At 39.9% G+C, this 22632-nt stretch overlaps 1 protein-coding gene across 1 annotated transcript in view; it reads right to left on the reverse strand.

Annotated features, from left to right (window-relative positions):
• The window catches only part of tbc1d32 (TBC1 domain family, member 32), a 105823-nt gene that overhangs the window by 12834 nt on the left and 70357 nt on the right, over positions 1 to 22632 (reverse strand). Inside the window, exons 29-33 of the mRNA XM_050057898.1 lie at positions 21556 to 21637; positions 18164 to 18279; positions 13567 to 13721; positions 12156 to 12296; positions 227 to 415 (exon numbers count right to left, since the gene is read on the reverse strand). Of these exons, the coding sequence (XP_049913855.1) occupies positions 227 to 415; positions 12156 to 12296; positions 13567 to 13721; positions 18164 to 18279; positions 21556 to 21637 (683 nt within the window). The remainder of the gene's footprint in view (positions 1 to 226; positions 416 to 12155; positions 12297 to 13566; positions 13722 to 18163; positions 18280 to 21555; positions 21638 to 22632) is intronic.

Raw genomic sequence — 22632 nt, forward strand, 5'->3', positions numbered from 1 at the left:
TTCTGTGATAATAGAATGGCCGGTTTTTTTTCTATTTTTTGTCATTTAATAGATAAAAGGATTAATTCAAAATAAATACATGTCATAAAATTAAAAGTTAGCTGCAGCCCTATCTTAAAAAAATATTTGTGTTTCCACAACACCACTATACAAGGTTACCTTCAGCTGAGTTTTTAGCACAGTTTGACAGGATGTTCTGGCTGTAAAATACACAGTAGCATCTCACCTTGAGGAAGACCTGCAGCTCCTGGGACTGTGTGCGCTGTAGGATGTCTGGCTGCAGATGTTTGAATATGGCCACGCACATGTACACCTGGTAGTCAGGACCCATCACCACACAGGTGGTAATGTAGTGGCAGATTTCTGTCCAGTCCAGATAGTTCCAGAAACACTGAGTCAACCAGTGGAGGCACATCTGTGGGAAGACAGAAAGTCGAGTCGTGATCTCCAGGATCACATTGCTGAATCTCACTGTTACTGAGAATAAAACTGTCAGGAGAATATTACAAAGTCCTCCATGCCCAGGTCTTAGTGGTTAACATTTAATATAGGTGAAAAAGACCCCAATTATACTGTAATTTGAACGATCGACTTGATGCTTCTGACAACTAATGAATCATGTTTCAGACAATTATTCTTCTCCCTATAATAAATCAAATATGTCAAATATAAAATGTCTCTCTCTCAGTCTCATCAATCTTCAGAGCTCTCTTTAACATACTTTATCGTTTGAGGGAAATAATATACTAAAGTATTCATTTATAGAAGTTTATGTTTGTACTAGTTTTTACATTTACGTAAATCTGTACAAAACAAAAAATTGCATGCAACATAAACATGATAAAATACAAGTAAGAGTGTTGAACTACTAAATTATGAACCAACAACAGGAAAAAAGCACAGGCTGGGAAGAATATAGAAGACAAGTTTGTGCAAATGAGAAAAAAATAAGGACTGTTTATTTGAATGGCACCTTCCTAGTTTAAAAACCCAGAACTCAATAATCAGAGCCATAATTATACAGACTTAACACTGCAGATTATCAGTAGGTGTTTAAACATCATTTAAAATACAGACACGCTGCTGAGGTAATTGGAGAGCTTTTCCAAAGCCCTGAAACCACCCTGCAAAAGCTTAGTCACCCCTGGCTTTTAAATCTTGACCAGGAGATGACCAGAAAAACTCAGTCAGAGGAACTAAGAGTTTTGCCAGCAGACAACAGGGCTGAAAGTTCACAAAAAGATGAAGGCTGATTTGTAAAGGCTTTAACCAAGCTCAGCAGAACCTTGAAATGGGTCCTGTATTTCAGAACAGGTGGATGTGTGGTTCAACATAAAAGCCGTTGCTGCTGTATTTTAAACCCAACAGAATTTCTCCAGTGCCCCCCAAAATGTATGAGATACAACAATCTAGTTACAATAAGACAAGAGCTTTTGCTGTTTTTTCCCTGTGAGGACCCTCGGTGCAGGGAAATCAATAGATGACACAAATTCTGTTAAATCACTTGTGCGTATCACATAAGAACAAATGTCTGAAATGAGTAGGTCTTGCATGTGACGGTTGATACCGACCTGAATGTGAAATATATGCAAGAAAAAAAAAAACTTCATAGACTGATGAGTTTTTGAATTATATATTCCACAAAGGACCCCAAAGACATGAATGTCTCATTTGTACTATGCTTTTTAGAAGTGTTGTTTCCATGGAAACATGACAAAAAAGTATGTCTAAGAAGATAGAGTCCATGTAAATTGTACCCATTTATCTTCACATTTACATGACTAAGATTATGGATCAGACTTTATTTTTAACCCGCCTGCCTCCTTAAAGAACGGTTTAATTACCCAAACTCGTATACAGCTGTATGATCACGTTCTGCTCTATTCTATATGTCCTCAGTCTATAGTAACTTCACCTGCTGACTCAGCTTTATCAGCTTTACTAAATGAATGTTTCTGGAACATGTTTGCTTTGAGAGTGAAAAATAATAACTCACAGCAGTGTTGAATATTGAGGTGGGATTAGGGGACAAAGAGACAAGCAGATGCATGCTAATGTGTTATTTCTCCAGCTGATGACTGAGTTCAGATCAGTGATATGAATGCAGTGGCTCAGCCGGAGCTTTCCACCTGTCCTTAGTGAACACAACACAAAGCACTACAGTATCTACAGCGAAATGATTTACAGAACTTGCATCTAAAGCAGTTACGGTCCTCTTGTTCCGCACTCAATCACAGTGTGATTTCTCCAACTGATAATAAACAAGTCAGTAGATGTATACAATTTCCAATTTGTGCAAAAGCTTTAAGTTAGAAAAGCCTCTCCGATCTTTCTGACTTATATCACAACTTAAAAAAACAGTAGTAGTAGTAGTAGCAGTGTACAGGGCCAACAGTCCTGCCAGTCAGTCACAAAAGAAGTTGCTGAGTATTGCCGCAGAAAGCACAGAGTAACACATTTTTGTGAAAACAAGCAAAATGTTGAATGAAAATAAATAAATAAAAAGGTTTTCAGCCATGCTAGCAGCTCCGTGAGGCTGTAGTTAAGCACAGTTGCCCTATGGGCTATGGGTGTCAATGGCAGATTTCGTTAGAGAGCACACCAGAGAACTCTGACTGTATAGAACTTCTGGATTTGCAGGATGGAAACAACAAACATGGCAGCACATGAGCATGTTGCTATATTGTTAATTCTGAGATCACAGCAGAAACAGCCACAGCGGCGTCATCACAGATGGTATGTAAGGCCCCAAAATTAAGCACGTTGTGACAATGGCGGGTGTGTATGTCACACTGCCCCTACTGTTCATGTGTGTATTGCATCTTGCATGCACGTGGCATCAGTTTCTGAGGATGTGCACAACCAATGCTCCAAATGGATGCACATATTCAAGGCAGCCATCATACACACGAGTGCATAGTTAAAATCAAGTATATCTTCGGGCAGGTATAGTAGCAGTAGCAGGTATAATATTTGTTTAGTTCACTATTGTAGTTTAGCATGTTACTTACTAGCATTTGCTAAGTAGCAATGATAATATTGAGCGATGTATTGAAAAGTATTAGATGAGTACAACACTTGACCTGATGTTGGCACTAGATGAAAAGTAAGAGGGTCACTAAAGATATTACGATTCATCCTGACAGGGACATGAGTTTGCGCACTAATGGATAATTTATCTAATAGCTGTTGAAACGTCTCCCTAAAAACCACAATTGTGAACCTCATGGTGGTGTTACAAGAAAAGTCAGAAGATCACCAAAGTCAGGGGGATTCATCCTCTGGGGAGCATGAATGTATGTACAAAATTTCATTACCATCAGTTAAATAGCTGTTGGGATATTTCGGTCTGAACCAAAGTGGGGAACCAACATTAACATACCTGGAAAGATGCCATTAGAATTGCTTCTAAAAAGAGAGCTGGCTGAAAACCATATATTTACTCTGAGTGCACATCCTCGCAGGAAGCAATATGTGATAAAAGTGCCATGGTCCTAAGAATCCAACCTCTTTTTGGTTGATCTCTGCTCCTTCTGACTAGGACTCGACTACAATCAGTAGCTTTGAGTCTGACAGAGCTTCACACCCCAGTTTTTCCAAACAGACAACAACAGTGCACTCACTGCGTTTTATAATTGTCATGCCAATAATTAGCCACTGTGCTCACTAACGACACAAGTCTGCTCAAGCATACAAACAAGCTCCACTTACGCTCCATAAACATATTAGATTATTATCGCCCCCTCCTCAGCTACACTCTAATGAAAATACTGACATCCTAATTTGTGTGTTGTAATAAAAACAGGAAACGACTGGATCCATGCTGTCCTTTGTTTTTAAACCCTCGGGCAGAAAAACAAGTACATATAGAGTACAGTACTTTCCGTGACTATAAATCCCTTCAAGGTCCTTCCAAGAGCAGCTCTTTCTCTGAGCGTGGCAAAATGTGCTTTCCTGTTATTAGTGTTGTGGGTGCAAAGGTGAGTGTGACTGTATTCTCACAGTATTCCTTCATTTTTCTACTGCCATTAACAGGCTTTCAGAGCTATTATTAATCGGAAGAGGTCAGGTCACATCGCCCGGCTCACAGAAATATATCTGTGTGTGGAAGACTAAATTTTCTGCAGCAGAGATGAGTGAAAATTTAGTGTTACTGTTCACAGACCTCCAGTTTAATTTTTTGGTGATACGATCATATAATGTTAAGCTATCAAAAAGTTATTGAAGTTTCTGCAGTGTAGAACACATTTCTTTGCACTGAACAATAAATTAATAATATATGATTATCTAAGCCAAGCGTAAGCCTAGGGGATAATGCATTTGGTTGTGTGTGAGTGTATGTGTATGTCTGCATGTGTATGTGAGTGTGTGTATCTGTCTGTCTGCAGCTAATCTCAAAAACTACTGGACCTATCAGCCTAATATTCTTCGTGCATGTATATGACTGTATGCTCAATGACCTCCTGTGGTTGTGGTGAGTCACAATTATTGAGAAACATATTTTGTTGACTGTTTTATATGTTTTATTTTATCAATGTATGCTGATTCCTCACTGCTCTTAACCGGCCAGTAGGGCCCGCAAGTTTTCCAGAAATTAGCTCAGCTGAAAACAACAAATCTTACTGTCTGTTGCAGGCCACATTTTGTCCTTCATCATGGTTCAAACACTGACATCCACATAAGGGATTGGTTTTAATTTTGGCCCGGAGCGTCTACAGATTAATTCCACACCCAACATGTTATGATCCACTAAAGTTAGGCGTAATATAAGATGAATAAATCCCCATTTTTGTTCTTCACCGCCATCTTGAATGTAAAGAAGCTTCACCACAGTTCGGCTGCAACCCTGTTCTGTTCTGGTTGCCGCATGGTATCATACCACAGGAGCGTTTCAGAAGCATTTGGTCATTTCTCTGTGATATTTGTGCTTCTACCCTGACTCTAATATGGTTTCTTTTTTGTCTGTTTTAATTGTATTTATTGTTGTTATTCCCTACTTTGTTGTGCTGTAGCCTACAGACAAAGTTACCATTAAAGCTCCAGCTATCAATGACATGGATCAAAGACTGGGCTGGAATTTAGTTATTAAAAATACATTCATCCTCATAATTGCATCGTATCTATATTTCACATAGCTTATGGTGCCTTCTAGCAGGAGAACTCGACCTGCTCTGTACAATGTGCCAGGCTACATCAAAAATAGACAACAAACTTTTTTTTTAAAATTAGCTTCTGAAACATGCTCCTGGAACAGAATTGTCTAGACTGACTGCAATCTGCACTTTACTGAGTGAACTTTTCTACTTCTGAATATATTTGAAATAGCGCATACTTTTGATATATTGCAACATACAATGATATTGGAAAAATATTTTCATGTCATATTCATGTCTTGATATTTCCAATTGACCCTTTGCTAAGCCCCGCCCCTTTGTGATGGCCCGTCAAGCTGTCAGAGTAAGCATGGAGCCCACACTGTAACTAACTGCACCTGTTGAAGAAATATTATCATATTTTTGGAAAAATTAAACAGTGATTCCAGAGAGAAGCAGACAGAGGGGTCTACAGTCTGTGTTTGAAGGATATATCCAGGATGTCAAACTGACTAAGCAGCAACAACAGGTTAAAAAGACAAAGATAGTTAGAAGCTAAAGCCGAACTATAGGCTACAGATCACAGTGTAAAAGTGAACCACCACATCACTGCTGATTGACACATGTAGACAATGAATATAAAGGGAAACTTTGCCAATATTGAACCAGCTGTGTGGCATCGCAGTGTGTGCAGATGAACAGTGTTTGGCTTCGCCCCCGTGCTGCTGCCAGCACCCGGAGCTCTGCCACTGAATGGGCAGGGACTCCAGGGGAAGTCAAACAATGTTCATCTGTGCACACTGTGATGACACACAGCTGGATGAATATCAGCAAAGTTTCCCTGCTTCCCTTCACTGGTTCCTGTACAGCAGGCTCGGTCTTTATTCACTGCTATAATCGTTAACAAGCAAAAGCAGCATGTGTATACATTCAGTAGGCTATATCTCCAGTAGCTAGCTAGCTAACCCTACACTTTTCAGGGTTTGATTTTGGTTTTGGAACAGGGAAGAAACGTATATCTTTTTCCAACCTCTGCAGGTAATGAGTATCATTAATACACGACGTGCCCCAGGCACAACATTTAGCTCCACATCCACAACACCAGCCTGAAAATGAAGGAAATCTGAAACAATTGCATTAGAGTCAATGGAGCACAGCTGTGCTGTTGTCAGACCCTGGTCTGAGCTGGCCTGATGCTACATTATGATTGGCCAGTCTGTGTTCAGGGGCGGGACTTAGCGAAAGATCAGTTTACGAAGCCCTGTTTTGTAGCTATTGACAACATGATGTATTGATGCTTAAAGTTGCACTAAATTTTCAGGTTTAAGGTATAAAGGTTTTCTTCTTTATCTCATATCATTGTAAATCGAATATTTATGGGTTTTGGACTTTTCGTCAGACAAAGCAAGACATTTAAAAAAAACATCTTGGACACTGAGAAACTGCAGCTGATGAGATTAAAAGAGAACACAAGCAGCAGATTAACTGATAATGAAGATAATAGTTTATTCAGCTTATTTATCCTTTACCTGCCACAGCTCACTGCTCTCTTTATAGACAATTACTGTTTAAAAGTCTCTTCCTATCTCACACATACTCCTACTCTCAAGGCAGTCTGACAGTTTCAAATGCTTACACATTCTGTGGAAGGATTCTGACTGAGGTCTGCGTCCACACACATTCATACACAACCTCTACTGTAGGAATGTCAGAGGTGTATAATGCTTCATTTATCACTGCTGCTTTGTCAGGCTTTTCAAAGCTCAAACTTTTGCAATAGACATTTCCATTTCTGACTGAAGAACAGGTGCCCATTATGGCCTTGAAGAGCAAAGAGATGAGCTGAATGTTAACATTTTACTCCACCCTGGAGACGGCGAGTTCAGATCTTTGATGCAAATGCGGTGAGTCTTATAAGCGCCCCTGCTGCCGTACATTATGTGAGCCTCAACTGTCAACCGCCAACACACAGAAGACAGGATCAAACGTAAGAGGATTCAAGGTGAAAAACCTTTTTTCTGCCTCGTTGTTTGTGAGAGAGAAAGTCTGTGTCAAAAGAATCAGGTGCCGAGGAGCAAAGATCTAACTTTTCAATTGCTCTGTCAAAAAAAAAGAAGGAAAAAGACTCAATGTCAAAACCTCATTTTGGTATTTTAAAGTCAAGTGAAGTCAAAGCAGGATAAAAAGGGAAGTCACTTCCAGGGCAAGTGTGGTTATAAAGGCTTTAAAGCCTGTTTTGGGTCTCTTACTGACATCATTAATAAAATATTCAACAAAAGTGACAAAACAAAATTAGCTCTTTTTGGTGTTGTCGAAGAATGCAGTATATTTTGAATTAAACTGAGCGAATCAACATTCAATACCTTTTATTTCTTCCATCAGTAGTCATGACTGTCCTTTACTGATCTAAGAGGCTCAGAAAATGGAAATTAGAAAACAGAGACAGAAAAAGTAAAATATAAATATCTGATTTAAACCAATTGTCTGCTGGATAGACAGAAATTATTGTCACTTCAAAGCTCCATCAGTCTGACTTTCTGTGAGTGTTTTCTAAGAATGTATATTCACTCCATTTAATTCCATCTGAATATCACTATTTGTCAAATTAATCAATATTGAGCAAATAAAAAATACATCTGTTGTGCTAAACTTGCAGCGTTTGAAAGTCAACCCCAACAATAATTATCTGACACACACACACATGATGTGATAAATTAAGTAGAAGAACCAAACTTCCAGCTGGCACTTACAGTGACAGCCACTGAGCTGGAGTTGAATTTTTGGGGAAATGCCGAGAAAAAAATTTAATTAAAGCTGCAAGGAGTGATGAACAGGCCCTCGCACATTTGCACAGGTCAGGGGTGCTGGCCGGATGCCAGTCAATGCGGCAATGTCAAAGTTGGACACTGCATGCAGAATTTAGATATGTTTCCTGCTTTGAGTGCTTGGTGCTGGAAATGACCTGTTACAAATTGTATACCACTTCCTGTGTCCACGATATGGCACTAAAGACACACACTAATTAAGTTCAAGTGTAGACTCAATGCTAGTTTAATGTAAATCTGATGATCTTTGTCATATTAGGCTGACTTCCTGTTGTCAGCCCTGTGACATTTGAGTCAGTATGGGCATGTAGATATCTCCAGGCCTGGACTCTTATCCAGCATGTTCTATATTGTAGAGTTGAACGTTAAATGTGTGACTCATAAATGACATTTTCTTTAACTTTCACAGAATGACAACAACAAACACAATGACAAAAAAACATTCCCTATGACACCAAAAAAATAATATTTCTCTCAGGCCTCCGAATCCTTAACCTGACACACCAGATGGTTTGTTACACAGAACTGTCTGAGGAACTGTTTTTGGAAACTGTTTGGAAAAAATCAAGCACTTTCAAAAAAATACTTGGCAGATGATTAGATGAACCTTCTTTTAGCAATTGTCTGCACTTCACTTTCAGGTAAGAAGCAGATCCTACATTCCCACCTCCGACCTTGTTGGACTTTTGAATGTTACATCTCCTTTTAACAAGTCCTCTATCTGCCACAATTTTATCAACTCTTCCAATCTCAATTTGTTTAGTGATTACTGAAACTTGGTTGAGTCTACGTGATTTTATTCCATTGTTGACACCCTCTAGTTTTATTCATGTCCATCAAACCAGGCTATCTAGTCAGGGTGATTTACACAAATAACATAAAATATCCCCTTTCCGCACTTTTTAATCACTGAGCTTCCGAGTATATGGTACGGCTACCTTGCTTTGTGTCCTAGACTACAGAAACCCTAAACCAAGATTTCATCCAGGAGTTCTCTGATCTTTTGTCTCTAATTGGGTCTCATTCACAAATGAAGCTCTGGCGAAAGTTCAGTCAGGAAGACAATACTTTTTATTCTCAGGCTGTAAGTTTCTTTCTTACCCTGCCATTCACTCCTTGCACGTATGCTCACTCACTATCTCTAGGTCATATTGTCTGGGTAGACCAATTGAGTCATCAGATCACAGATCACACCTTCTTTGTCAGCCTATCATCTTAGTGCTCCTCATTGTTGATACAGTTCTTTCTTGCTGCCATCATGCGTGCCCTCCACCTCCCATCACCACCTAGTCTGAACTCCATGGGGGGATTCATCTTGCTGCTGCTCAGATGTCCCTCATAAACAAAATATCTCCCTTTGGTGTCCAAGCGCCAAAGACTTCTGTTGAATCTTAATCAGCACAAATTATCTGTTAATCTGTACACTCATATTCTGTATTAAATGTTATATTTACTTCATTCCACTGTCTCTCCTGACTGAAATAGTATGTATGCACAAATTTGGGCTTAAATCGTGCCTACAAACAAAATCTGGGATTCATCAATATTTTCTTTGTTAGTCCACTGTGAACAAATTTAGAACTGCCTTGCGCTGGACTGTGGGGTGTGCAACTTCCATTAGAAAGCAGTCAGGTTTATCTAGGTTGGAAAAATGATGGACAATACTAAAATGCCCAAGTTTTTAAGAGAGGAGTAGAACTTTCATGCATAGTCCTGCGCACCCTTTCTTTTGCACTTGGCAGCTTACATTACCACAGTGGCTCTCTTCGGACAAATACAAGAGCTGCTCTCTGAAGCTCAGGTTCTGGAGGGGCCCCGCTGGTCATATCCTCTTGCAGGACTGCAGCTACAGCCTCAGCCTGTTCATATTCAGCTCTATGGTAGTTCGAATAAATACGGCTGAATATCTGAGTCAGGCCAAAACACTAAAAAAATATGTCCTCGTCCAATGCATCCTCTGCTCTGATATTTTGGGATGCCACTTTTTCTGTTTGAAAGGTAGCTAGTTTGCAATACAAGCAAAGAGAACAAGGTAGTTCTGTTTTTGAGTGGATTCTAGAGCACGCTCCCCCAACTAACATACCGATCCAAGCTGAAAGGGCTTTCAGTTCTTCCTTGCCTCCAACTATGTCACTTAAACATCACTGGATATGGGAAGAACAACAGATTTTGCAACTGCCAACTTGGTTTTTGTTGTCAATATGCAAGCACGCACTGAGGTTTTTTGCTTCAGTCAACTACATTTAACATCAACACTGACTGGAAATCCACATAAAAAGTAGTTTCCCTTAAGATATAATGATCCCAACTGGTGTCATAGTCTCAAAAACTGTCTCAAGGATAGTAAATGTTAGATGTCCTAAAACTTCAGTTCAATGATAGCAAAACTGGAACAGTCTTATTGAGGCACATGATCTTCTAATATAAAGCCTGTGGCCAGAAACCTAGGAGTGATTTTTGACAGTGTCCCGACTTTCAAGGAGCAGATAAAGACAGCTGTGCAGTCCTTCTTTCATCAACTCAGAAATTTATCAAAAAATCGAGTCATTTTTATCTCATGCTGATTTAGAGAAGGTAATTCGTGCTTTTATTTCGTTTTGTCAAGACTATTGCAACTCTCTCTATACCTGCCTCAGTCAAAAATCAATCTCTCATCTCCAACTTGTTTAAAGTGCTACAGATAGAATTTTAACTGGCACGAAAAGTAGAGACCATATTACCCCAGTCTTACTACACCTGCACTGGCTACCAGTGAGATTCAGAATTGATTTTAAGATTTCATTGATAACTTTTAAAGCACAGAAAGGCATAGCCCCTGGCTATATTGCTGACCTCTAACTCTCTATGAGCCAGAACGCAGCCTTAGATCCTCAGGCAAGGCTCCTTTGGCTGCTCAGCGGTCCAGGCTCAAGACTAAAGGTGACTGTGTTCTCTATTAGGGCGAGTGTACTTTTGAATGACCTGTCTGAGAAAGTTTGGCTTGCAAAATCAGTTTTATCTTTTAAATCTGTTTTAAAAACACACTTTTATAAACAGACTTTTGTGTGAATCACTCCATATCATATCACAGAGGTGTCTTTGCTCCTTTATTGCATTTCTCTCATAATACCCTTTACTCCTATTTTTTAGAATTTCTCGGCAAACAATTGTTTTCAAGGTTTTGTTCTGGTCTTGATTGTATACCTTTTGATTTTTTTTTCTTCTGTTTCGTGTATTTAAAACACTTTGTAAACACTGATTTTAGAAAGGTGCTATACTAAGAGTTATTATTATTATTTTTATTATGATAGTTGTTACAACTAGTCCATCACCTATCCTAGTACATCCTATTCTGATGTAACTGATGCTGTTGCAGCATCTGTACAAACCTCTTTAGGAGCAGCCATTGTTGTCTCTGAGTCATCATCACACACACAAAAACCATAAGCTGCCCGTACCTCCTCACACTGATTGGTCTGAAGCACTGGTTGTGTGGGGATGCATTAACTGAAGCCTGACAAAATGGATTTTCTTTTGATAGTAAACAGTAAATTGACTTGCACTTATGTCGTGCATTTCGAGGCTCGCCACCACTCAAAGCACTTTTACACTACCTGTCACATTCACCCTTTCACACACACATTCATACACTGGTGGATGAGGCTACCATAAATGGTGCCATGTACTACTTAGTTAAACATTGACTTGTGCTCACACACCGATGGGGTTCAGTATATTGACCTTCAACATGTGGACTGGAGAGGCTGCAGATCGAACCACCAATCTTCCAATTAGCAGACAACCTGCTCTTCCTCCTTAACCACAGCTGCCCACAATTCTCATGTGACTCTGCATGGACTTCTACATGGTCAGACTCTGATGCCTCACCTTCACTATCCAAGGTGAATTCCTTTTTAATGGGATGCTGGCAAATTATCTGTACATGTAATGAAGAAGTGCGCGGCGGAATGTAGTTCATGGTTGCGATTCAAGGGCATGCTGTTATTAAAACATGCCATATTGCTTCTTAATGAATATTTCCTCCCAAATAAGTTCACAATTAAGAAGTCTTGAGCTTAACGTCCCTTGGAAAACTTTACCAACCATTTGCAACCCTCAAAAAAGTCAGAGCGATACAAAAATAAATTCAAACTTAAACTTAAAAAACGTCAAAAATCAAGATGAGTCTTAATTTTGAGACAACCTTTCATCTGTTGGCTTTAAGTGAACCACTTGTCTCCTTTTCTACAGATCCTACCTGTGACGGAGTGAAACCAGACATCCTGAAGGCGGAGTGGACCAGAGGAACTTCAGCCTTCAGCAGCATCTCCACGTAGTGAGCTGTGCACCAGTAAACTGGAGAGATTCCTGATTCAGCTACTTCCACAGGAACATGGACCTGTCACAACAAACATCTCATTTATCTCTTCTGGTCTCAGAATATTTTCACATCTAAAGTAGAGCTTTATATCTGAATATGCAATTTTGCTTGCATTACTGGTGAATATTCAAACAAAAACAAAAGAAACGTCAATTACAAGCTCCTTGTTTTGTATTCAGTGCTGACAGAGATGAAAAGTTGCTTTTCTTTGACAGAAATGGAAACAGCATGTGACTTTGAGATCACATACAGGCGTGTGTATGTGTGTTAACTGTGTTAACTGTGTATGTTCTTGCCCACATTCAGTCCTAAGCTCGCTGCCACCTCTTAATCATTTGTGCCCTTTCTGTTTCCCGTGATATTGACCAAATCGATGACGTGGAGTAGATGGAAGCTAACTGCTGTATGGAGAAATTCATTGGCAGCATCTGCATCAAACACACTGCGAGCACGTAACACACTTTCAGACGAGCCCAATTGAGCTGTATTGACTTTGACGAGAGTCAACAAGATGACAGAGGTTGGAATAATGACAGCAAAGCTTTATCTCAGCAACTCGATTCTTCCCTGCAATTTACAATGATTGAAACCAGACTTCGTTTTAGACTTCCTCCCCGAACCTGAATTCCTTTTACTCTTTTTTATCTCCTCTATCCCCTCATTTATCTCTTTCAATCATCTTCCTTTTAGTACTCCTCTTCTTTTTTTCCGCCGAGTAAAAAACATCCTGTTTGTTTTTCACCATGTTAAAAAATGGAGAGTCGGACTGAAAGTCATTATGTGAAAAATGTTAGGATTCATCATCATCTTCATTTATTCATGTGTTCCTTGCTGTTATTCTCAATGTGCTGTGCATGAAAAAGGTGGGATTAAATGAGACAAAGTCAGAGCTGTTAACAGCTGGGAGGCGGTTTTCAAACGGACAAGTTAACCCAGAATCCAGCATAAAAAAACAGTGCCACATGAACAACACCTACGCACTTACATGCAGATGTACAAAGCTGTTTTAGTTACTTATTTTCCCTTTTTCAAAAGCATCTCAAACTGTCTCCTGAGCAGCAGCACCATGACTGAACTCTTCACAAACCAAGACGGTGACAATACATTTATGCTGAAGAATGCACTGTAGGATGATGCATGACTTAAAAGGAACATGGTCTTTCAAAGGTTGTCAGGTTTGCTCCCATTATATGCTTCTGCCGTGCTAAATTACTGCATATTCAAATCCTGGCTATTGTACATTTGAATTCACAGCATTGTAGTCATGTTTGCACGCTGTTATACTCACAGAGGAATGTATCCTCGCTGGCCAGATGAATGCAGAGGTAAGCAGAGAGGACAGGTTGAGAAGCAAACTTAGAGACCGGTTAACATCTCCAGCCATGATGAGGAACACTGTGGAGGCCAGCCAGTCGTTGCGTGGATAACCGTCCTGCAGAGTGACTGGAAGGCTGAGTTAAAGAGCCAAAGGACTGGTGGAGAGACACAAAGATCACGGGCAGCAAACATAGCTCCTCAGATTAGTTTTGCAACATGAAAGTGGTCCATTGACAAATATTGTGCCACATACATGACACATACAGTATTTATCTTACCTTTAAATGAGACTTGTGTCACAGAAAGGTACATGGTTATAGCTTTAATGAAGAAAAAGTACCACTTTGCATGTAAATTAAATCTGAATTAAGGAACAGCCTCTGTGATTTTATTTCTAACTAATGAGCTGTACATCAGCGTGGCAAAAAAAGATCTAATTCGACTTGACAGATATTTTCTGGCAACAGCAGGTGGTGTTGAATTAATTCAAACAACATATTTAGTTAAACAAATACTATCAGAAGTGGAAATTCATTGACTTTGTTTATCTAAAAGGATTTGTAAAGATAGCGCCAAGGTGTCACAAGAAACTGAGTCCTTATGTTGTGTTAAATAAAGCGTTAAGCTAATACCACTTTACTGTCAACTGACACAGCGGAGTGTCAACCACAGAGCGAGTAATGCTCTGACAGTCAATTAACCCTGATACACCAGACCATTATCTCATAGCAGAAAAACAGCCTCCAACAGTTAAGACTGCTAAGATCCAATTCTCTGTGGGCAGTGTTATTTTGTGAATTTATGAGATGAAAACAGACTCATTCTCCGTCTATCTGCATGGCTAGTGGTAAGTAGGAAAATGTGGGTTTCTTTGTGATTTCAGTGTACGAGGAGTCAAGTGTGAATCCTGTGAGAAATTCAGCCAGTATGATTCATTTACTACAAAGTCTCCCATGTGGCAGCTCTGCGTCGTGAACACCACATTATGCCAGCAATCGCAAGAATAAAAACTAACATGATTCAAAACACCAGGGCAACGACACAATCAGACTCTTAGGTTTCAAACTTGGAGTTTCTAGAGTGGTTTATTCGAGCTCTGGATATAAGCTTTGGTACACAAATGTGATATTGTCTGAAATTGTAAAAGAAAAAATGCATTTAACTTGATCAGAAATGTCATGAAATGTAATATGACAATAAAACCGCCTGACAGATATTTTAATAACACTTTTACAGATAATAAAATACCTTTCAGGTGGGTCTTTTTTGCCACAACTCACAATGTAATTCTTTTAACGGATGATGTAATAACATGAAAAATATGCTTTTTTTTCTTGGAAATATACTGTCAGTGTAGGAAAAGTGAAATCTAGGCTTTATGTAGAATTGAAATTTACCTCAGATGGCAAGTGGGGCATTGCTATCAGGCAAAAATGCATTAACAGAATACTTTACCCACAAAATGACCATTTGCAACTCAATTAGTTACACCATGTTACCTTGACTTCATGAAGAAAACCTATTTTTTCTTGCATGTCTCAACAAAAACAGCAAATATATTAATTTATTTATCGATCAGGGACCACATTTAAAAGCAGCAAAACCACAAACTCTCACACAACTCGTTCAGTATAATCCAAGTCTCATTCATCCAGTCATATGCTCGTTACTTCCTAAACACATGCATTTTCACAAAAGCTGACGTAGAGGTTAAACTTATCTTTGCTCTCTTCAAAGCCAAACTCTAATACTATGGTTTTATAGTGAAAATGTAGGTGTGAGCATATGACTGGATAAATGAGACTTGGATTATACTGCACGAGTTGTGTGAGAGTTTGTCAATGGATGTTTTGATATAGTTTTGCTGTTGTTAAACACAGTCCCCAGTTAATCAATAAATCAATGTTTGCTGTTTTCCATGGAGGCATGCAGGATAAGCAAATGTTTCACAAAATCTAGGTAACATGGCATGAATAAGTGATATATAAATGGTCATATTGTGGGTGAAGTATTCTTTTAAACTACATCACAAACGATGGGAAATTAACCCCTTGGTTGTTGTGCAAAGATCGTCCATTAGATCAGAGTGGATCTTAGATGGCTAACTTTACACGAGTGAGCAGTGAAGACAAAACAGTCGATTCAATCTCTATACAATGTTCTTTTTCATCTGAGTCAACAGTGATCCTTGTTGAATGAAGTGTCTCCTTTGCCCCTCTTGGGCTTATGATTTTTCTGCATTCAAAAAAGGTTCTGCATGGGGCGTTGGTGGCTTAGAGGATAGAGCAGGCGCCCCATGTATAAGCCGCAGCGGCCCGGGTTTGACTCTAGCCTGTGGCCCTTTGCTGCATGTCACTCCCTCTCTCTCTCTCTCCCTTCACACGTATCTGTCCTATCAATTAAAGGCAAAATGCCCACAAAAATATCTTTAAAAAAATGTTCCGCATTTCAAATTAAATTTTAAATTTAAGAAAAGTTGATCTTCAAGTAAAAAGGTATTACATGAACGGTAGAAATATAAGTCAGGGCTTTTTATTACATTTCTGTTAAAGTTATTACATGATTGGGATTTAATACAGTTTGGATCAAGTTAATTGCAAAGTTTTGCATATTACATTTTCAGACACTATTAGATTTTCAGGAAATTATACATTATTAGGTGCTACAAGCTCAGTTTTATTTAGATATTTGATCATTTCATTGAGGTCTTCCTAGAGGCAAATGAACTGCTGAACTCGACTCTCAAAACAAATTCAGGCTATGGACACTTCCTGTTTTTTTCTGTGCTGATTTGCTGCTTTTGAATATGAAAACCATTAACTTTTGGGTAGAATGGTAACAGCAAGATTGAATATGCAATTTGGCCTTAAAACATTTACTGGATTTAATGTAACAACATGTAAAATGTGCTTTACAAACAAATTATTCAGGTTTCAACGTCCTCACATTTCAGTGTTTATGCTGTTGGTTTGTTAAACCACTTAGCTGGCCCTCAGTTAACAACCACATCCAGTTAAAAAACACTTCATGCTCTTTGAAACTGACTGACAGACAAGCCTCATCTATTTGTAGTACACTCTGACAAGACATCATTTTGAATGATAAAGAATTATAAATAAAGCAGAGCCTGGAAAAGAAAAAACGCATTTTGATCTACCATCAGTCAAACTAAAAACATTGCTTTAATTAATCTCCTCCTCTCTAAAATCAGGGCTTAATTTTGCAAGTCCTTACTTTGGCCAAAGGACCACTCAGTTTTCTGTATTTTGGCTTAATTACAGGAACTAAGTATGTCTACAATTCATTGTCCTAAATCTGCGTATGGCTAAATTACCATTTAATCACTCAGCATAAAATATATTCACTACCAACTTGTTCACATTACTTCAAATGCCAGTGTGGTTTCAGTATTACAAGGAAAATGTCAGTCTGGTTTATATTTGTGGAGACTCTTTATCTCCAAGCAGTGTTTTCATGTTCAATTGTCCACATACAAAAGGAAACTTCCTGAAGGAGAGAGGAGGGCTATCAGTTGCTATTTGGGACAAAAGGAGGCTGAACTGTTCAGAGACTCAGATGGAGTAAGATTATCTGTATTGTGTTGATCAGACAGAGACGGACACTATCTGTTTCTCGTTGTCTCTCCGAGTGGGACTGGTGCAGTTATCAATCTAACACTGCTGCCACTACACAGGCACATAAATACTGCGTCCTTTGTTGGATGACAGAAAAGATATTACATAAAAAATGAAAATAAAAGTTTGTGTCAATGTGAGTGAGTGCATTATTGTGGGGTAAAGGCAGCACAGCTTTTTGTTTGTGTTAATGTGTGTGCATGTATCTAGAGTAGCTGTGTAAAACATTACATTAAAAAACATTAAAAAAGACACTGCATATTTGTTGGTTCTCCTTGTGCAAACTTAATGTAAGTTTCAGTTATTAAAATTATTTGGAATTATGGCCTGAAGTTGGACAATGATGTTGGAGTAACTGTGGAGCATCTGTGGACACTGGCTTGCTTAAAGCTTAAAGCAGCATGCTTCACAACGGACCTGGACCTACCTGGACTTACTAAATACGGAACAGGCAGCCTGCCTGTTAAAAGACTTCGATAAGGGGCTGGAAGACCACAGGGACACTGTCTGTACACTTCTAAAACAGTAGCCCCCCAGTTTAAAATCTGTCAATCTATGTTATATATGCTACAAGAATGTCACACTTGCATCCTCCTGTTTGGGGTGTTTCAGGGTGTTCACCCACTAAAGTTTCCTGTATGTTGGCACATTTTAAGAGGTGTATTCCACTGGAGTAAAACAAAATGTCTTTGGTCATGTCTTATTATTATAAGAGGCTGACTTTAAAAGGCTTTCCAAATTGTTTCACACATTTTGTGTCACAGAAATGTGGGAAAGACTTTCATTTGTTGGCAGTTATTAGGTTATGGTAGGTTATGGTGGGACCCCAATCAAAATTTGTGAACACAGATGCCATTATTAATGTATTTGTGCAAACAATGTAGCCCAAGAAAATGGGAAAAATGTCAGAGGGGAATAGTACCTAAAGGATACTGAGGTCTGAAGCAGTTTTGACTCTCTGTGTGGACAAGAAGATCTTAATATGCTTCATTAGCAGCGTCAGGTCGTTCACAGCATCTTCTGTCAGTAGCTTGAGGTAGCTGCCGTACCTGTTGACATGAGACAGAAGAGGAATAATGTATATCTCTGGTCATCAGGCATATTTTGAAGAGGAATTCCTGTATAATGCAGCTGTGTACCGTTAAATTATACTCCAACAAAAAACATGTATGTTTTTCTGTATATGAAATAAAAAGCTTTTTTCTATGAAATGTTACTTGATACATTTTCATTCTATAGAGCTTTTTTGTGTGTATGAACTCCCATAATCCCCTCTTGTACCCAAATGACACAGAACACAATGGGAGATATAATAACAAAGACAAAGACCTCAGGCAAATACACAGAAGTACTCATCAAAACTGAATTCAACAAGTCCAATTTGGTCAGATTTAACTCTGCAGCTTTGACACTTCTAAGTCAAGGATTAATTATAAATTCATGTCTAACAACTTTTAATCCTACAAGATACACTGCTCTGTGGGTAACGCTCACACACTGTGTTTCTGTTGATACACGGAATGTAACGTGGCACTCAGTGTCTCTGAACATGCTCCGTAACTTTTCAGCAGGCGAGCTCCCTTCAGGAGAGGCGTCGAGCAAGAGTTATAGACCTGCTATGTAATGAAGCAGTGGGGTGTAATTAAGGACAGAAAGGAGCAGCGTGAGAACACTAACGCATGTCAGATGGCCTACTTGTGGGAAAATAAAGACCAGACCAAGTACGATGCTCACTGGCATCATTAGAGTGAAAATGGAACAGCAGGAGAACCCTTACACACCTTCGACAGGTGTGGGGGTCTAATGTGCGAGCAGCAGGGAATAATAATACTCCTCTGTATACAGCAGCATGTGTTTCTGATGTTAAAAAAAAGGTGTGGACAGGTGGCTGTCAGGGCCTCTGAAGGACACACCTTTGGGGGCTGTGGACTTCACATCGCCCACAAAGGGGCTCCAAGGGTCATTCATTGTTGCTCTCTATTTCAATCTCCTGTCTGTCTGGAGAAATTGTTGCTTTTCCGCTTTTCATCTTTGGTGCACATTTGGAGCTCCTGTCCTCTGTGACTCTGAGGGCCTGAAACCAAAACCTGGGGCTGGATGCATAAATGATATACACGCACAAAAACATGCACACACTCTTTCACACATGTAAAGTAGTGTTTATAAAAACTAGGTATACTATGCAGGATTGTCTTTCTGAATTTGTGGAACTGTGTGTTATGACTGGTCATGTGGCCATCTTGCTTGTTGTTGTCTAGTGTCTTGTAAGCCCATATGGGCTGGGCTCCATCTAGGGTAGGACACTCAAAGAAATAAAATAATCAATCAAAAATCATGTAAATGTAGTGGGTGGAGTTTGGACCCAACAGCAACACCAGGGACAGGCGGAATAGTTTATATTGAGCTTTAATGCACCGCTTCAATAAATACAGGGAATGCAGACTGGTGAGGCAACAGAGAGTCAATGTATAGTTTTGGAGTTCCCAGGTGAACAGAATCAGTCCGCAGCTCTCCGTGTGGAAAGCTGTAGCAGCGCACAGGTGAGTTGCCGGCGTCCGCCAGGCGCACACAAACAGCAGACAGTTCAATAGCGTGCGAACGAGAGGTGGCAGGCAGAGAGTGATGTCAGACAAGCTGAGATTCCAACACCAGGAGTACTCAGGGGAACCAGTCTCTCTGATGCGAAGCCAGCCGTAGACAGAGGAGAGCTTGACAGCAGCGATGAAACGTGGAATCTGCGGCACACACTCAAAGGCGAGGCATGCTGCCACACTACGAAGCAATGCACAGCACAGAAGATCACAGGTGACTGGTCCGGTAAACTCTCTTTGGAAAGCTGGGTGACGTTCTTTCCAGAAAGACGCAGTAAACAGGCAAACAGAAACCAGGGCTCCCCTTGATAGTGCTACTGAGTTGCTGATGGTGACAACGTGTGTGTCGGCTTTGTCGAGTGTACCAAGTGCAGCGCAATGCTGGTATATGACAGCAAAAAGACGGGGACCTCGACACTTCAGAGGCACATGACAAAGGCTTGCCATGGAAAGAAAGGCGTGAATCAGCCTTCAATGTCCACGTTCGTATCCTTAAAAAACATGTCGGGTTTAAACCGGGCTTGGGCTCATAATTACAGTTAATGGGACAGGCCAGGCAGGGCTCGGACAGAATATGCACGGGCTCTGGTGGGGTCAGGCTGGATTTTTTTGGGCCCGATCTAAGCTCTAAGCCTGATGAGGTAGGTGTGCAGGACGGGCAGGAGCCGGAAATGAGAGGACAGGCGATAGGCTGGCAGGTAGGTTTGGTGACAATGTGGGGTGAATGGAAAATTACTATATGGGCTAAGGAGATGGCATGTATGGAGGACAAAAAGTGCCCAATGTGACTGTAAACACTCGACAAAGTAAAAGCCAACCCCAGATTCACTCTTGTACAATGTTTCGCCTTGCTATATTTACATTTTTTCTGCGCGGTGTCTCCTGGATTCCTGCTGTATATGGTCTGGCGCCTGGTTGCTACCTTTTTATGAAGTCCCCACCTCACCTGGGGGCTGTGGGGGTACATGCCCATTAAAGTCTTGAGCACAGAAAATAAGAAGCAATAACAAAATAAGGCTGAGGGCAGAGTGCCTGTAGAAAAATACACCGCCACACACTTCTGGTGGGTCTTAGTGATGATTGAGAGGTGTCACTATGTTTTTTAGGAAAATCCTGCATAGTATGAGAACATGCTTACATGAGTTCATTTTTTGACAGGGCTCAGTGTGATATGGAAATGGGAAATAAGGTGGGAGACTGAATCTAATATGCCATGTTGGGAAAGAAGCTCTCAGGTGAGCTCTGATGTCAGAGTGAAATTGCTTGCTGTAAAGTTCATGATTGAAGTGAACTCTAGTGGAAGTTTTAGAGGTGGTTTAAATATAGGTTAATGTTCGAGCACTGCTGTGGCTCTGTCACCAATGCACTTTTAGCTTCAGGAAACTCAAATCAACGAAGTAAGATAGAGGACAGAGTGACTGAATTTGAGGTTTATAAATGACTTACAGCAGATAGTTGGTTAAAACATAGTAGCATAAAGTTGAGTGAAATGTTTATATTCTTTCCAAGTATCAAACTGGTGTAAATGCTCCTGATTTAGCACAATCCAGCTGTTAAAGGGTCTTTATTTTTAAGGTGGATACTGAAGTTACTACGATATATAGCTTGCAGTTCAGTGAGTATACGAGTTTGTACACAACAGGCTGCTTCTTCCTTCCCAGGTTGCTGCTGTCAGAACACTGTCTAATTAAATACAGGTTTATGAGCTATAGAAAAACACTTTACTGTACATACCTGAGACAGGTGTTGATTCCCAGCTGCTCCACAGATGATAACACAGTGCTCTCCACACTCTTCTCCTCTGCTGTAAAACAAGCTGATTAAAAAGATAGGTGAAGAGAGGTGGTTATTACAAAGCAAAGCAGTACCCAGAGAGGGGATATGGCTCGAGTTTTTTTGGGGGGGAAATAGTCCCTAGACATCACTAACAGGATGCGTTACGACCGTGAAGAATGGAAAAACATGACAATGTATCATGGCTTGCTACTTTCAAGGCACTACAGATGTGATGTTGTGTCTAGGTAATTTCGTAGTTGGCAGTTTTACAGCGGTTGTTTGGCATTTAATTGTGATGTTTGCGAGGTAGCACGGCATCAAGGTGACTTGGGTAATTTCACTAACAGTCAGCCATGGGTAATTTCACAGCATCAATTTGATGGTTTAGAGCAGTGGAGTCATAACTTATGATTTTAGGAGTGTGGTGGAGTTTTGGAAGAAATACGGTATGAAATTTTGAGCCCTGTGAGAAAGCTCTTTATCTCAGGACTTTATCTTTATCTGTGGAGTGAGATACTGCAGCCGCTGAAAGTGCTGCAGCAGGGCAGCTTTAGATCCACATGCCACAGCTTTGTACAGATCGTTGAGCTATCAGTCTCAGCAGCTGCTCTCATGGGCTCTTACTTAGCACCATTAAGTGTGCGGAATCATAAAAATATATTAGTTTTCGGAGTTACAGTTGTAATTGTGTGGAGAGAGCGATGAAAGAAGCAATAACTGCGGGAGCACTCATATTTTGTTTTGGAAGATGTTTCCACAGCTCCCTGACTTTGGGGAAAAGAATATTATTACATTTGGGCTAATGGATCCCCTGCTTCAGACAGTTTGTGGTAAGATGATGAGAGGATTCAACAATTAATAGAAGAAGTATTATCCAGGCAGCATCAGAGGCAGGGAAAACTTCAAATCCAATTTACAGACTAATGGTGCAGAAATATGAAAGGAAACGGCTGTAATCTACATATCGAAGTGATACTTCAACATCGCCACCATCGAAAAATCAGTGCAGAACAATGTGGATTAATCACAGGCCAT

This window comes from Epinephelus moara, chromosome 12, assembly GCF_006386435.1.
Source record: "Epinephelus moara isolate mb chromosome 12, YSFRI_EMoa_1.0, whole genome shotgun sequence".
Taxonomy (NCBI): Eukaryota; Metazoa; Chordata; class Actinopteri; order Perciformes; family Serranidae; genus Epinephelus; species Epinephelus moara.